Source organism: Sorex araneus, chromosome 10, assembly GCF_027595985.1.
Source record: "Sorex araneus isolate mSorAra2 chromosome 10, mSorAra2.pri, whole genome shotgun sequence".
In the NCBI taxonomy this organism is placed as follows: Eukaryota; Metazoa; Chordata; class Mammalia; order Eulipotyphla; family Soricidae; genus Sorex; species Sorex araneus.
Window position 1 is genome coordinate 66343408 of NC_073311.1, and position 16367 is coordinate 66359774.

Genomic DNA, 16367 nt, shown 5'->3' on the forward strand with positions numbered 1-16367 from the left:
GAACCACCTGAGCATCACCAGGTATGACCCAAAAAGCAAAAAATTAAAAATAAAAATAAAGCAAAAAATAATGATAATAAAATATATTATTTTGGGCTGGAGTGATAGCACAGCGAGTAGGGCATTTGCCCTGCACATGGTTGACCCGGGTTCGATTCTTCCGCCCCTCTTGAAGAGCACAGCAAGCTACCGAGAGTATCCCCCCCGCACGGCAGAGCCTGGCAAGCTCCCTGTGGCGTATTTGATATGCCAGAAACAGTAACAGCAAGTCTCACAATGGAGACGTTACTGGTGCCCGCTCGAGCAAATTGATGAGCAATGGAACGACAGTGACAGTGATACAGTAATAAAAAAATAATTTAAAAAATAAAATAAATATTTAAAAAATTAAAAAATACTTTGTCAAGTGAGGCCTCACCTGTCCCTAGAGAAATGTCAGGGTCCCGCTGGTCCCTGGCCCCGCGGCAGAGACAGTGATGGGCTTAACGGTGCTTCTGTGCTGACATCGGAGGCGTCTCACCCGGCCACTGTCCCTAGGCCGCCAGTCGCTGGAGATAAGCCCCGCCCACAGGTGCTCTGAGACAACCCGGCCTTCTACATGCCCCAGACGGGGTCTCTAACGCCCTGGGGTGCCCTCGGTAACACCCCAGGGTGCCCTGGGTAACCCCCTTGGGTGTCCTCTGGGGACACTCTGCAATGTCCTGGGGACACCCTGTAAAGCCCTGGGTGAGGCCAGAGAAAGCTAACCAAAATAACGCCAGCGTTGCCTGACTACCCACACGAGACTCCAGCTCCATGCTGGACGGTCTGGAATATTCCGAGTTTGGAACATGACCTAGTTCAGTCACTGCTCAGACACGCAGGCCCCGCGTGTCTGCAGGAAGCGGGAAGAGCAGGAGAGCGAGCCCGGTGCAGCCACGCGCCTGGGACTCCCCTTCATTCTGTTCCTCACACGCGCGGCTCAGATCTGCAGGACGGAGCTCACGCCTCAGTGGCCAGAAGACGGCGCTGGGGAGGCGGTGGGGGGCGGGCAGGACCCTTGGCGCACGGCTGAGACGCCCGGGGCAGCCTCCGGGGCAGCCTCGCAAAACCTAAACCAGAAACCCCAGAGTCCCCCGGTCTCTCTGGGTGCTCAGCAGAAAAAGCAAACGTCTTCACAGGACACGCGGCCACGGTCCCTGCGGCAGTGTCCACAGCCGTCCCGAGCTGGAGGGGCGGAGAGGCGTGTGCTGACCCCAGGGGTGACCGCTGCAGACCAAGCTGGAGGTGCTGCCGTCTTCGGGGGCACGAGGGGGCGCGGGGGCCAGAGGGAGGCTGAGTGCTCTCAGCTCAGAGGAGCCGAACAAATGAGAGCAGCTGGACAGAAGGACACGTCCCGCCTAGCCCCGCCGGGGACCTTGGGCAGGAAGTGGGAGCGGGGTGGGGGGGAACCCCAGAAACAAATGCACACAGACATTTAATTTTTTTTAATTGTTTGAACTATTTTATATTTGAACATTGATTTTTTCCAGTTGTTCGTATTATTATTTTTTAATTTTTATTAGTGAATCACCATGAGGTACAGTTACAAACTTATGACTTTCATGTTTGCATTTTATTTACATCCCTCCACCAGGGCCCATTCTCCTCCACCAATGATCCCAGTGTCCCTCCCACCACCCCCACCCCAACCCCCACCTCCCCACCCTGCCTCTGGGCAGGGCCTTCCCCTTTGTTCTCTCTCCTGTTGGGTGTTGTAGTTTGCAATAGAGGTACCAAGTGGCCATCCTGTTCGGTCTATAGTCCACTTTGGTACGAAGCTTTCAACCCGAGTGGGTCCTCCCAACATTCTCTACTTGGTGTTCCCTTCTCTGTCCCAGCTGCCTTTTCCCCCAGCATGTGAGGCCAGTTTCCGAGCTGTGGGGCAGACCTCCTGGTTCTTATCTCCACTACTCTTGGGTGTTAGTCTCCCATTCTGCTACTTTATATTCCACAGATGAATGCGATCTTTCTTAGAGACACTTAATTTTTGACAAAAGCCAAAACCATACAATAGTGAACGAAAATTGATATTATAAATAGTATTTTATATGTCATTTGCATTCTAAAAATCAGATTTTTCTTACCAATGTGACCAGCCAACATGGTGTGTGGCTGAATCCCTGACACTCACCCCGGCTGTGCTGAGCCTCCGGACCACAGTCTGCACGAGACCGACCCGAATGCCCCCCCAACCCTGGGTCATGCACACGGACACACTGGTCAGAGGTTAAGGTGTCAGGAAAACAATATCTCGGTCCTGCAGCACCGCTGGGGACTGGGAGCCTCCGAGAGCTCTGGTGTGTTCCCAAAGAGACAGAGGAGCAGAGAGATGCCCGGCAGGAGAGACGCCCGCCTCACACGGGGCCAGCCAGGGCTCATCCCCAGGTCACAGACTGTCCCCTCCAAGCACCACCAGGGGCGACCCCAAGCAAGAGCCCGGAGTGAACACTGAGCACTGTCGGGTGAGCACCCTCCCCCAAAGTGAGACACACAGCTGTATCATCCGTGCCTCGGTAGATGTGCAGGGAGCCCACAGCACACTGGGCAGGATGCTGCTCACCAGCAAGGTGCTCACGGCCCCTAACATGGAGTCAGCAGGGCTCACAGGGACCGTGTGGGGCTGGAGCGGTAGCACAGCGGGGAGGGCGTTTGCCTGGCACGCAGCCGACCTGGGTTCCATTCCCACCTCCTGAGTAAGCCCTGTGCATCACCGGGTGTGACCCAAAAAGCAGGAAAATAAAAAAGAGTCCTGAAATGTTCTGTAGTGCTGAGAATTTGTGTGGGCGGAAGCAGCTTTTAAATTCTACTTTTGGGGTCACACCCAGCATTGCTCAGGGGTTACTCCTTGCTCTGCACTCAGGTGCTCAGGGGACCATATGGTGGGAATCGAACCCGGGTCAGTTGCGTGCAAGGCAAACGCCCTCCCCGCTGTGCTATCACTCCAGTCCAGTTTTTGAAGTTCCAAACCAAGAAAAGTCACACTTCTTGGCTGGCATGGGAAAAGCGTGTTTGTGAGGGGGTGCGTCACGCACATACATGGTGAAATGCTTCTAAACTCCAGGCTTCAGCTTGGTTTTGAAAGTGTCATAAGTCAAAAAAAAAAATTTACCCTAATTATAACCCCTGGGCATGACTGACACATTTCCAGTCCTACCGAAGCGCAGAGTGGGACCAGGTCCATCAGACAGACGCATGCTGAACAGCACTCGCAACACGCTTTCCCGAGCGGAGACAGACCCTCGGCTCAGGGCAAAAGCAGCGTCGTTCATTCCACCCCAACAGGTCACCGAGGCTCTGTCGAATCAACAGCAAAATCCACGGCCCCCATCTGTGGCTCTCGGCAGAGCAGAATAGAATCAGCAGCTCCGCCAGCACCGCCAGCGCGACCTCTCGGCGACCCGCCCCGTGTGCAGAGCCACCTGCGACGGCCCCAGGGCCAGGCGGCTCTCAGGTGGGATCCCACTTCCAGGGAGCGACGAGAAGGTAGACCCAAGCTCAGGGCGCCGAGGACGCTGGCAAGTGCCGTGGCCTGCGACTGCCTCTGGCGCTCGGCACAGTGCAGGGAGAGCAGACCCTGCCCTCGGAGACAGGCCCGGGACAGCAGCCCAGCCAAGCACTGCCCACGCCCACCAGGACGGGACCCTCACACACGCCCACCAGGACGGGGCCCTCACACGCCCACCAGGACGGGACCCTCACACGCCCACCAGGACGGGGCCCTCACACGCCCACCAGGACGGGACCCTCACACGCCCACCAGGACGGGACCCTCACACGCACACCAGGCACTGACCAGCGCCCGCATCTCTGACCAACAGCATGGAGGGTGGGTTTGGATCCGGTCAGATGAATGTGGGTCTCCCAGAGTTGGAAAAAAAACCTGTTACCAAACACCCTGGCAGCCCGCCCAGTGCCCCCAAAAGGTGCTGGACGGCCCGTCCCCTGCCCAGTCCCTGCTCCCTGAGTGCTGAAGTGCGGCCCAGAAACGCCAGCACTTACTGCACCTCCAGTGACGGCCCTGACAGCTGATGCCGAGAAATCATTCGATCCTGAACGCACCAGGCCACGGAGGAACGTGACGTGTGTGCGCGTTGCCGATGCATCAGGAACAGCCCTTCTGGGGGGGTCGTGGGGGCGGGGGCGGGAGCGGGCCCGCTTCACACGCACAGAGAGACGCAGAGGGAGCCACAGAGCCAGGGGTCGTTAGATCTATAAAGGTTTTATGCTTTAAAAAAAATCGCAACGCACTCCAAAAAATGGTTCCGGTAATTCATGTACAACAGAAGGCACTGTTACTCCGCATAAATCCACTGATCCTGCAAACACCTGAGACGTGCAGCTCCACGCGTGGCAGGGCCGGGCTCGCGGGGCCGCGACCTGTTCCCGCGTCACTCGCTCCTCCGGGGGAGCGGAGTGGGGGGGAGTGCTGCCGAGTCCAGGCGCCCAGCAGAGGGGGGGCCGGCGGGGGCCACTCAGTCGCTGCCGGCCACGGTCCCGAAGTTGAAGGCGGACAGGACGCCTTTGCTCTCGAAGGTGAAGCCGCCCTGCTGCTCGATCTTCTTCTTCGCCTCTGGAATGTGCCGGAGGGGGAGGGGGTGTCGGGAGCCGGGAGCGAGCCCCTCGCACACCCACGCAGACCCGGAAAACGGCGCCCGGAGGACGGCGGGGTGAGGACGGCGGCCAGGTCTGGGTCCGGCGAGCTGCGCGGGTCCCACTCTGTGCCCACCTGAGGCCTCCAGGCCACTCGGCACGGCGAGCCCCTACACACGCCCCGAACCCGGGCTCCAGACACCCGGCTCATCACAGAGCCGCCCGGTGCTTCGGTAACGGGGAATTCTCCCCCAGGGTCCTCACGGTCACGTCTAACCCCCCAGACAAAAGCCTGAAAGTCGGGGTGGGACGTGCGTGACTCAAGGGGGCGAGCCCGGCGTGGCCAGAAACGGAGCCGGAGTCACTGATTTCCCGAGGCGGTGGGAGCATTCACCTCTGGGTGTGGGGCCCCCAAGAAGAAAACGTGCCTCAGTCCATCCGCAGCCGAGCACCTCCCTCAGCAACTCACCTCTGGGCCCGCCCCTCCCCGCGAAGGCGCCTTCACTAGGGCCGGGAGCCACCCGGGACCGCGTTGGGGACCCCGGGGCGGGGGACTGGGGCTCCACGTCACCTGCCACATTGCTCCGGTGCTCTGCCAGCGCAAACACCTCCTGCAGCGCCCGCCGCTGGTCCTCGCTGAGTGGGGCCACGAGCAGCTGGTACCAGGCGGGGTCCCGGCTCTGCACCGCTGTTCATTCCAGTCACGTGGGGGGAGGACAGAGAAGCAGCCGAGTGACAGAGACGTCAGCACGGAGGACAGCGTGAGTCAGGACGCAGACACACGGGGCACCTTCCCAGGCAGCCCTGAGCGCCCCCTCGGTGACAGGCCCCAGGCCAGGACCCCGCACGCCTCGGCCCACCTCTCGCCCGTCACCGGCCCCGCCCTGGGCTCACACACGCTCCCCAGAGCACAGGTCTCGGGAGCCCTGCTGGCCACCCAGGGCCCCTGGAGGCCCCCGAGCACCTCTGTCTGTCTGTCTGGGACACCCAGGCTGTGCCCAGATGGGCCCCGGACAGCCAGACCCCTCCTAGGCCCTCCCTGCCCGCAGACCCTCCCCGCCTCAGCCTGGCTCTGCCCGAATGCCGGCTCCGGGTCTGAGGCGCTCCAATACCTTCCTCAGAGCAACACCCGGGGCCCGCTGGCCCCGCCAGGCCTGTCACGGACAGCTGAGGACACGGCCACATCCTCCCCCTACACTGGGGGACAGAACACGGGGGCTGAGCCCACGGGCCCCAGGAGGAGTCTGGGCCCTGGCAGCGCTGGCACAGAGCACTGGAGCCCGGAGTCGCGTGCGGCCTGGGACAGATGACCCATGTAGCAAGGCCCCTGCCTCTGTGCTCATCATCCTTCCCTAAGCCTCTTCACTGGCTTCGTTTCTTTAGTTTGACGAGTCCCGCTCACCCCTTCTGCTGCTCGGGCACTGGTGTCCCGCGTGAGCCCTCGGAGCCCCAGCCAGCCAGCATCCCCCCTTCCTGCACACGGAGCCCTGCAGCTGGCAGACGGCGCCCGCGGTGCAGAGCTACCCGCCCCGGCAGCGGGACGCCCCTCCCCAAGAGCCCCGGGATGGCCGCACGCCTGACGCCAGTACGGCAGCCGCCCGGTGTCCACAGCGGCCACGCCTGCCCACAGGCCCCTGGGGAGAGAGCTGCAGCCCCCCACCAGCCCAGCACGCGGGAGGGACCCTTCACTGGGCTGGCCGCTCTGGTCCTGAGCATGTGTGGGGCTTTCTGTAATAATGAATATTTATGTTTGAAAAGCAGCTAAACCAGCACAGGACAGACTCGTCTACCAAACAGCTGCCCCCGCCACACACGAGTCTGGAGATGAGGAGCACCAGGGCTGGGGTGGGGGGCAGGGAGGTGGGGTGTGAAGGGGGCAGGGCAGAAGGGGCGGGGCCTGGACAGGTCTGAGAAGCTGGGTTGAAAGGACGGGGCCTGGAGGGCAGATAGGAGGGGTGGGGCCAAAGGGGCAGGTCTGAGGGGGCGGGGCCTGAAGGGCAGGTCTGAGGGGGCGGGGCTTGAAGGGACGGGGCCTGGAGGGCAGGTCTGAGGGGGTGGGCTGAAGGGGCGGGGCCTGGAGAGCAGGTCTGAGGGGCGGGGCCTGGGGGCGGGGCCTGAAGGGCAGGTCTGAGGGGCGGGGCTGGAGGGGCGGGGCCTGGGGGCAGGGCTGAGGGGCGGGGCCTGAAGGGCAGGTCCGAGGAGCAGAGTTGAAGGGCGGGGCCTGAAAGGCAGGTCTGAGGGGACGGGGCTTGAAGGGACGGAGCCTGGAGGGCAGGTCTGAGGGGGCGGGCTAAGGGGGCGGGGCCTGGAGGGCAGGTCTGAGGGCAGGGCCTGAGGCAGGTCTGAGGGGCGGGGCCTCGAGGGCAGGTCTGAGGGGTGGGGCTGGAGGGGCGGGGCCTCGAGGGCAGGTCTGAGGGGCGGGGCTGAAGGGGTGGGCCCTGGAGGGCAGGTCTGAGGGGGCGGGGCTAAGGGGGCGGGGCCTCGAGGGCAAGTCTGGGGGGTGGGGCTGAAGGGGTGGGCCCTGGAGGGCAGGTCTGAGGGGGCGGGGCTAAGGGGGCAGGGCCTGGAGGGCAGGTCTGAGGGCAGGGCCTGAGGCAGGTCTGAGGGGCGGGGCCTGGAGGGCAGGTATGAGGGGCGGGGCTGAAGGGGCAGGGCCTGGAGGGCAGGTCTGAGGGGCGGGGCTGAAGGGGCAGGGCCTGAAAGGCAGGTCTGAGGGGGCGGGGCCTGGAGGGGCGGGGCCTCGGGGCGGGGCCGGCTGGCGGGGCAGCGCACCCAGCAGGGCCTGCGTGAAGAACTGGTACTCATCCACGCTGCCGTCCAGGTCCAGCGGCGTGCTGAAGCTCTCCAGGGCCGTCTCCTCCAGCACTTCCTCGTCCCAGTCATCGTCGTCCTCCTCCTCCTCGTCCCCCCGCCCGTTGCTGGACTGCATGGCCTGGGCACTGACCCTGGTCTCCTCTTCGTCGCTGGAGATCTCCTCTGCACGGTGGGTCAGTAGTCAAGGGGAACGGAACACACAAGGCAAAACACAGTCAAAGTCCACGGTCAGAACAGAAACGACCCAGTGACATCCTGGGAACGGAAAACCGAACGCACGGTTTCCCGTAATATTAGACACGTCCTTTTGGCTGGACAGCCGCGCGGGCACTGCCTCTCGGAGCCCCCAGACTGCCAAACCACCTCGTCGGGGAACCAGGGCCACGGGAGGCCAGCGCCGCGGGCAGACGCTCTAAAAGGCAGCGCCCGCAGCTCTCGGAAACGCTCTGGTGAGGCACTTCTCACCTCTGCACACAGGGGACTTGGCAGGGTTTGCCCCGAGGGCCGGGAAGCTCAAGGCCGGCCACGGCCCTGTTTCTCCTGGTGCAGCCCTGACCCCCACAGCCAGACTCAACCATCACCGGGTGCCAGGGCCTCACACAACAGCCTTGCGGCAATGCCAGTCAACAGTGAGATTCAGAGACCCGGCCCAGCACCAAGGCGACCAGCCACGGCTCCTCGGCCAGCCGTACCAGAGCCGGAAACGCAGACGCCCCGTCGGGCAGGACCTGAAGCATCCGTCCAGGGCCACAAGGCAACAGGGAACGAGCCGAGCGACACGAGAGCCAGCGCACTGCGGGCGGCTGCTGGCGTCCGCTCAGAGTCGAGCAGGCTGGCTCCGGGCTGGGGCATCGGTACTGCCCCTGCCGGCAGAGCCGCGTGCCCAAGGCCCGAATCTACACACACGGGGGTGAGGCCACGAACCCGGCCTCTGAGACGGAATTTCCTGGGAAAGCCGCTCACTTTCCGCAGTCTCTTTCCAGCCAGAAGAGGGAAGTGTCCCTGGGGAGTTGGCCCTCTCTGCCTGGCCCTCAAAAGCGATTCTGTGATGACACAAAAGCCACCTGGGCCAGGACTGCTCAGTGGCCAGCGTGTGCCCCTTCCTGGGGTCTGGCCCCAGGACCACGCATAGAAAGGAAAATAATCAGACATATATTTTTTGGGGGGGTCACACCCGGTGATGCACAGGGGTTACTCCTGGCTCATGCACTCAGGAGTCACCCCTGGCGGTGCTCAGGGGACCATATGGGATGCTGGGAATTGAACCCGGGTCGGCCGCGTGCAAGGCAAACACCCTACCTGCTGTGCTATTGCTCCAGCCCCTAATCAGACATTTTTGTTCTGACCTACCTTATCCTGGATTCCAAGTAAGGGAAAATACCGTCATTTCTATACTTGACCCTAAATTTACTTTACGTAAACTACAAATGTCCTCCACCGATGGGGAGCACCAAGTCCGGAGCACCGCCCTCTGCAGCTGACCCTTCCTGACTCCAGCCTCCACCCACTGTCGCCTGTGAGGCAGGGGGGGAGGGGGAGGGGGGAGAACACCTGTGTGTCGGGACATGAGCAGAGCCGGACCCGCCCCCGAGCCCGCAAGCCTCACCGTTCTCCTCCACCTCCGCCTTCTCGGCTCTGGCGTCCTCCTCGCGGCTGGCCAGCTGCCGCGTGGCACACACCTGCTTCAGGCCCAGGAAGAGGAAGAGCACCGAGGGCACGATCTGCGCCGCCACGGCGTCCACGGCGGGGGGCCGGTCCTGCAGCTCCAGGAGGATACTCAGGCCGATGATGCACATCTTCCGGTCGTGGTGCCTGCCGGGGGGGACGCGTCTCTGCTGCAGCCCTGCCTCCCTCGGGGACACAGCCCGGCCCCTCCCCACACCTGGCGGGGACGCTGACACCTGGCGGGGACGCGGGCCCGGCCGCTGCCTGACGGGGAGACAGGGAGTGCACCCCTGTCAAACTCCTCGTCAGAGGCCAGCGTGTGACCTGGCGTGTGACCTGGCGGCACGGGTACACTCTCGGCTTCCAGCCCGGCCGGCCCTGCCCGGCCAGCGCCCATCAGTGGGGAGAGGGAGTGTCCAGAGCCTCTACCCTCCGGGGGGCCCACTCCAACCCTGGGGCCGGAGACCGGACACCTCATCAGCAGTGACGCAGGAAGATGTCCTCACTCTGATGCCGGACAAAGAAACTCTAATTCTGAAGGGCCACAAGCCAGTAAACATGATACATATTTTCTACTAAGTGGTCTGTCATTTAAAGCTAAACACATTTTTCTAAACAGATACTTTTCAAAACTATAGCAGGGTAGCACTGTCATCCCTTTGTTCATCAATTTGCTCAAGCGGGCACCAGTAAAGTCTCCATTGTGAGACTTGTTGTTACTGTTTTTGGCATATGGAATACGCCACGGGGAGCTTGCCAGGCTCTGCCGTGCGGGCAGGATACTCTCAGTAGCTTGCCGGGCTCTCCGAGAGGGACGGAGGAATCAAACCCGGGCCAGCTGCATGCAAGGCAAACACCCTACCCACTGTGCTATCGCTCCAGTCCAAGATTATATATTTTTTAAACATGTCCTTTTAAAAAAACTAAAAATAGGGACTGGAGCAATAACACAATGGGTAGGGTGTTTGCCTTGTATGCGGCTGACCCAGGTTCGATTCCCAGCATCCCATATGGTCCCCTGAGCACCACCAGGAATAATTCCTGAGTGCAGAGCCAGGAGGAACCCCTGGGCATCACCTGGTGTGACCCAAAAAACCAAAAAAAAAAAAAAAAAATCAGGGGGCTGGAGCAATAGCACAGCGGGTGGGGCGTTTGCCTTGCACGCGGCCGACCCAGGTTCTAATCCCAGCATCCCATGTGGTCCCCTGAGCACTGCCAGGGTAATTCCTGAGTGAAGAGCCAGGAGTAACCCCTGTGCATCGCCGGGTGTGACCCAAAAACAAAAAAAAAAACAAAAAAAAAAACAAAAAAAAAAAAAAATCAACTAAAAATATTAAGGAAAACTACTGTATTGGTGCAACACATTTAAAATTATAGGAATGAACAGAAAGTCATCCTCAGTGATTCACAGTATTTAAAAATCAGAGCTTCAGGGGACAAAGAAGTGGGTCGAGCAGAAGAACACAGGCCTTAAGTGGGCAGGGCCCGGTTCCATGCCTGGCACCGGATGGGTCCTGAGCACTGTCAGGTGAGGTCCCACAACAAAAATGAATAGGAAGTGCTATGTGGGGGCCGAGCAACAGCGCAGCAGGGAGGGCGTCAGCCTCGTGAGCAGCCGACAGGGCTCCATATGCGGCATCCCAGACGGCCCCCAGCATCGCCGGCCGTGACCGCTGCGGGCAGAGCCAGGGGGCATCTCTGAGCACAGCCGGTGTGCCCCCACCCAAGAGAGTAATACGGGAGTCCGCAGTGCGGCTGCCAGGGGCCGTGACTCTCACTGTCTTCACTGGCTACAGCAGGAGCACCCCAGGGGACTGACTGGCTACAGCAGGAGCACCCAGGGGGCTGACTGGCTACAGTAGGAGCACCCAGGGGGCTGACTGGCTACAGTACGAGCACCCCAGGGGGCTGACTGGCTACAGCAGGAGCACCCCAGGGGGCTGACTAGCTACAGTACGAGCACCCCAGGGGGCTGACTGGCTACAGCAGGAGCACCCAGGGGGCTGACTGGCTACAGCAGGAGCACCCAGGGGGCTGACTGGCTACAGTACGAGCACCCCAGGGGGCTGACTGGCTACAGTACGAGCACCCCAGGGGGCTGACTGGCTACAGCAGGAGCACCCCAGGGGGCTGACTAGCTACAGTACGAGCACCCCAGGGGGCTGACTGGCTACAGCAGGAGCACCCAGGGGGCTGACTGGCTACAGCAGGAGCACCCCAGGGGGCTGACTGGCTACAGCAGGAGCACCCAGGGGGCTGACTGGCTACAGTAGGAGCACCCAGGGGGCTGACTGGCTACAGCAGGAGCACCCCCAAGCCCAACCGTTCCAGGAGGGCGCTGGAGCGGCCACAGGATCATTCTGGGCGTCCAGGCCTCCTCATCCTTGTGGCGCCTCCCACAGGCGCAGGCACCTGAGAGGCCACACAGGCGGGCACAGAGCAGCCGGGACAATCCCAGCCTGGGACATAGTGGTGGACACGGCACCAGCGCTGGACAGAGGCGCGTCTGCTAGCTGCGAGCAGCCGCGCCCAACACCTGAGGCTGTTGCCTTCAGGGCCCCCTAAACAGTCACATCGGGGTCCCCCAGGTGCACCGGCAGGTCCACCCAGCAGCCTCCCAGCCTGTCCTACCAGCCTCTGACTCAACCTCCCCACCTCCCACGCCGCCCGCCACCCAGGGCAGCAGGACTGCTGGGGGGTGGGGCGTTTCTGCTGTTGTTTCCGGGGTTCGGGCCATACCTACAGTGCTCGGGGCTCACTCCCCACTCTGTGCTCAGGGATTACTCCTGGTGGGGCCAGGGGTGGTGCCAGAGATGGAACCCGGGTTGGACAGGTGCAAGGCGAATGGCCTGACCACTCCCCTAGTCTCTGGCCCAAGTCGGGTGCCTCTGGGAAGGACACACGGCTCCTGCGTGAGCCCTCGCACCCGTGTCTGAAGCGGGCAGTGCCCCCAGCCCCACCCCCTGACCCCACAGTGTGAAGACGCCAGGACAGCCGCCTTCACGCCCCGGGGGTCCCCCAGCAGGGTCCCGCCGGGGACCTGAGAGGACAGGGGACGGGGGGGGGGGGCGGGAAGGGACGGCAGTGCCCAGCGGGCTATGGCCCCTCGGCCGGCGGCACAGACACAGTGGGGAGGGACTCGCCACCTTCCCGACTGTCTGGCTTTCTAGCGTCGCCAGCAGGAGTGACCCTTCGGGTACGGACTTAGCCCCCGACTCACTATTCGAGGAACATATTAAACAGGCAGGAAGAGAGCGCGGCCCGTGGATGCAGGCTGGGTCGGGAGGGAGACGGGGGACACCGGGGGAGGGGTCCCGTTGGAAACTATGCGTGGAACTCGACTGCGACCAACTGAGTAACTCACCACGACTCATGTTTTTAAAAAAATCTAAATAAAAATATCAAGTGCAGGGGCTGGAGCAATAGCACAGCGGGGAGGGCATTTGCCTTGCATGTGGCCAACCCAGGTTCAAATCCCAGCATCCCATATGGTCCCATGAGCACCGCCAGGAGTAATTCCTGAGTGAAGAGCCAGGAGTAACCCCTGTGCATCGCCGGGTGTGACCCAAAAAGAAAAAAAAAAAAATATATATATATATATATATATATATATCTCAAGTGCAGGACGCGAGGCTGCGGGGCCGGCGGGGCTGGCAGGGGTGAGGCGCCGGGCCCGGCTCCGTCCCGGCACTGCCCGCGGCCCCAGCGAAACCCCAGCGGCCACGCGGGAGCCGCGCACGTACCCCAGGAAGCAATCCGTGTCGCTCATCCACTGGTTGATGAACTGGACGGTGACGGGCCCCGGGTGCGGGGGCAGCTGCGTGTGCTCGAGCGTGTGCAGCAGCAGGGCGGGGCTGTAGTAGAGCGCGGCGATGGCCACCTGCAGGCACATGGTGCGCAGCTCGCTGGTCTTCACGCCGCGCGTCAGCCGCTCCAGGGCCAGCTGCACGAACAGCGGGACGCACTGCGGGCGAGAGGCGGGTCAGCGGCGCGCGGGGGTGACCCCCGAGGGAAGAGCCCCCCCACACACGTTATCCTGAACAAGGCCGGGGGTGACCCACCAAAGGTCCTCCGGAGACCACTCAAGTACTCAAGCATCGTCTGGGGAAGAACGCCCAGAGCCCGGGGCACGCAGAGGAGAGGGGGGAGAGCAAGTTCTGGCACAGACAGACGGTAACGGGAGTCGAGGGCGCGTACGGAAGACGAGGAACACCAAGGGGGGGTTGAAAGAATCAGCAGGAACTGGGAAGGCCCCCGCTAGACCCACCAAGGAGAGAGGAAGCCCTGACGGCATCAAGGCAGAGGCAAGGGCGGAGAAATCCCAACAGAAACCGCAGAAATACTAAAGACCCTAAGACTTAAGGGGGCCGGAGCGGTGGTACAGTGGGGAGGGCGTTTGCCTTGCACGTGGCAGACCCGGGTTCCATCCCCGGCATCCCATACAGTCTCCCGAGCACACCAGGAGTAAGTCCTGAGCACGGAGTCAGAAGTAATCCCCGAGCATCGCTGCGTGTGACCCAAAAGGGACAAAAACGGTTCTAAGAGATTACTGGGAACAACTTCTGGCACTAGCTGGAAACTCAAGAAGGAAAGTGGAGGAAAGTCCCGAGTCCTGCGACCGCACAGGGCTGAGGCCTGAGGCCGGACACACTAGCAGCCCAGCAGCATCGAGGCACGACCAAAAGCACCCAGGACTGAAAGCCCAGGGCCACGGGGTCACGGCGAGTGGGCAGATGGCCAGAGGGGACCGGTGAGCTACAGCCTGTCCTTCTCAAGCTCCCCAGAAAGTGCCAGAACAGGAAGCCTCCCAGTCTCCAAAAGCCGGCAAAGGCATCATTTAAAAAGAAAAAAAACGGGGCTGGAGCGATAGCACAGCAGGTAGGGCGTTTGCCTTGCACGCGGCCGACCCGGGTTCAATTCCCAGCATCCCATATGGTCCCCTGAGCACCGCCAGGAGTAATTCCTGAGTGCGGAGCCAGGAGTAACCCCTGTGTATCGCCAGGTGTGACCCAAAAAGAAAAAAAAAAGAAAAATAAATAAAAAGAAAAAAAAAACTGCTTAGGCCAATATTCTTGATGAAGACAGAAGCAAAGATCCCCCTTAAAACTTTGGGTCAAGCAAATACAATACCTTAAACACGCTATCCACCGAGATCGAGTGGGGTTAGCCTAGGGCTGGGAAGATGGTTCGGCCCCCACAGACCCACTGGCAGGACACACACGCCACAGCGTCACCACTACAGATGAGAGGAGCATCCGGCAAGATCCAGCGGCCACTCATGACAAAATCCCCAGCGACACGGGCACCAGGAAGGCCACGTGTGGCAGGGCCCCGGGCAGACCCGTCCCGAGCGGGGGAAGGCAGGAAACCTCTCCTGCGGCCAGCACGAGTCCAGGCGTCCCCGCTCCCCACACGGTCAGCACGACGGGGAGCCTGGCCACGGCGGTGAGTCAGGAAAGAGAAGCTGCAGGGACCCAGACCCCGAGGGGTCGCAGGAGGCTGGCGTGTGGGCAGGAGGCCCCGCGGATGCCACCGCGCCAGGACTCCCAGGCCCCTCGGAGAAGCAGCAGCTGCCAAGGCCCTGCTCAGAAGTCTGTGCTCTTACACGTCAACAGTGACGCACAGGAGGAACTTTAAAAGCTTCCTCAGGGCCGAGCGATGGAACAGCGGGTCGGGCATGTGCCGTACAAGCCGCCAAGCCAAGTTCAGACCCAGCACCCCAGACGGTCCCTGAGCCTCGCCAGGAGTGATCACCGAGCACAGGGCAGCACTGAGTCCTGAGCACCACCGGGAGTGGCCCAGAAACAAAAGAAGATTAACTGACTCGAAAAAAAGCAACTTCATTCATGACTGTGTCCCGCAGAAACCCTTCAAGTCACTGGGAATCAGGCTGAGACGGAGGCGCGGGACCTGTTCCCTGAAGCCCGAGACCCCGTCTGCGGGAGGTCAAACGGGCCCCTAGATCTGGATCTAGGAAGCCGGGCTGGAGGGGCCGACACCGTGAGCCCCGGGGCTCTGCCTGGACGGTCCCACGGCACTTTGTACAGGAGCAGATACTCCGACGTCGTCTGCGGGAGCCGGACACCACGCGCCACCAGCCAAGTAAATGCCAGACGGACAAACCGCCCCGCGCGGCCAGTCGGGGCCTCACGCCCCAGAGCAGGGCGCAGGGCGGCAGGGGGCGGCCTCTGGGGAGCCGGGAAGAAACACCCCGAAACTGGGAGCCTGAGGACGGACCACCCACCCCGAGCCGCGCGGGGAGACTCGGGCATCTAAAGCCCAGCAGGGCAGGAGCCAGAATCAGGAAACCGAAGAGTGGAAACGCTGCAGAGATTGACCTGAGCAGGTCACTTCCCGGGAGGAGAGTGTCACGGCGCAACGGTGCCAGAGAAGGAGTGAAGGAACCAGGCTGGCGCCCCGCGGTCTGGCCCACACACGAGAGGCCGCATGCCCTCTGGGACCACTGGCCGCCCCCGGGGTTTTTGAAAGGTTCTGTTTTCTTCAGCTACTGGGAGTTACAGTTACCCGAGACGGGGCTTCAGGGATCCAGAATGCCAACACCACCCTCCCCGCGTCCCCTCCCTGTGTGCCCTCCCCGTGTGCCCTCCCCGTGTCCCCTCCCCGTGTCCCCGGCACACGGCCCAGGGTTTCCCACGACACTTCTCGCCTCCCGGCCCGCCTCCTCCTGCTGGCTTCTCCGCTACGGCTAAGGCCGGGAGAGCTTAGACGGCACAGAGAGGGAGAGGAGGCCTCTGAACACACCCAGCAGCGCTTCCATCTCCCGCCACTCCAGGACCCGCCCGGCAGCCCCACAGTGACTCCAGAGCTTTCTGCGTCCTTTTCCTCTCTGAAACCCAAGGTTGTGCCCGCAACTTGCCCCCAGCTCCGCCCGACGGTGGTGCTGGCCGCGGTTACCTGGTCGATGCCCCTTCCTCGGCACTGCAGGATGATGACCTCCAGCAGCTTGGCCGCGTGGCACTCGGCGTCCTCCCCGGCGTCCCCGCACAGGACCTGCGTCACACAACGAGCTCAGCGCTGTGCCCGCCGGCCCCGCCCCACAGCCACAGCTCTGCTGGCCGCTCACGCCGGCCAGCCCAGCCCTCTGCCCCGTCCTCCCTGACTTCCCTCTCCGGGGCCGGGGCACACCCAGCTGCACTCGGGGCTGCTCCCAGCTGTGCTCAGGCGGGGCCGGGGCTACGAGACAGCTGCATGCCAGAGAGTACCTGGGCCTCCCTCTGCCCGCTGGTCCCCTTCCAATCTCTTTGGCTTGGGGCCAG

At 62.1% G+C, this 16367-nt stretch overlaps 1 protein-coding gene across 1 annotated transcript in view; it reads right to left on the bottom strand.

Moving 5' to 3' along the window:
• Nucleotides 1-4221: 4221 nt before the first annotated feature.
• IPO8 (importin 8) overlaps nucleotides 4222-16367 on the bottom strand; it is a 34766-nt gene continuing 22620 nt past the window's right edge. Inside the window, exons 20-25 of the mRNA XM_055118385.1 lie at nucleotides 16006-16101; nucleotides 12834-13054; nucleotides 9032-9237; nucleotides 7384-7587; nucleotides 5183-5299; nucleotides 4222-4591 (exon numbers count right to left, since the gene is read on the bottom strand). Coding sequence (XP_054974360.1) covers nucleotides 4494-4591; nucleotides 5183-5299; nucleotides 7384-7587; nucleotides 9032-9237; nucleotides 12834-13054; nucleotides 16006-16101 — 942 coding nt within the window. The 3' untranslated portion in view covers nucleotides 4222-4493. The remainder of the gene's footprint in view (nucleotides 4592-5182; nucleotides 5300-7383; nucleotides 7588-9031; nucleotides 9238-12833; nucleotides 13055-16005; nucleotides 16102-16367) is intronic.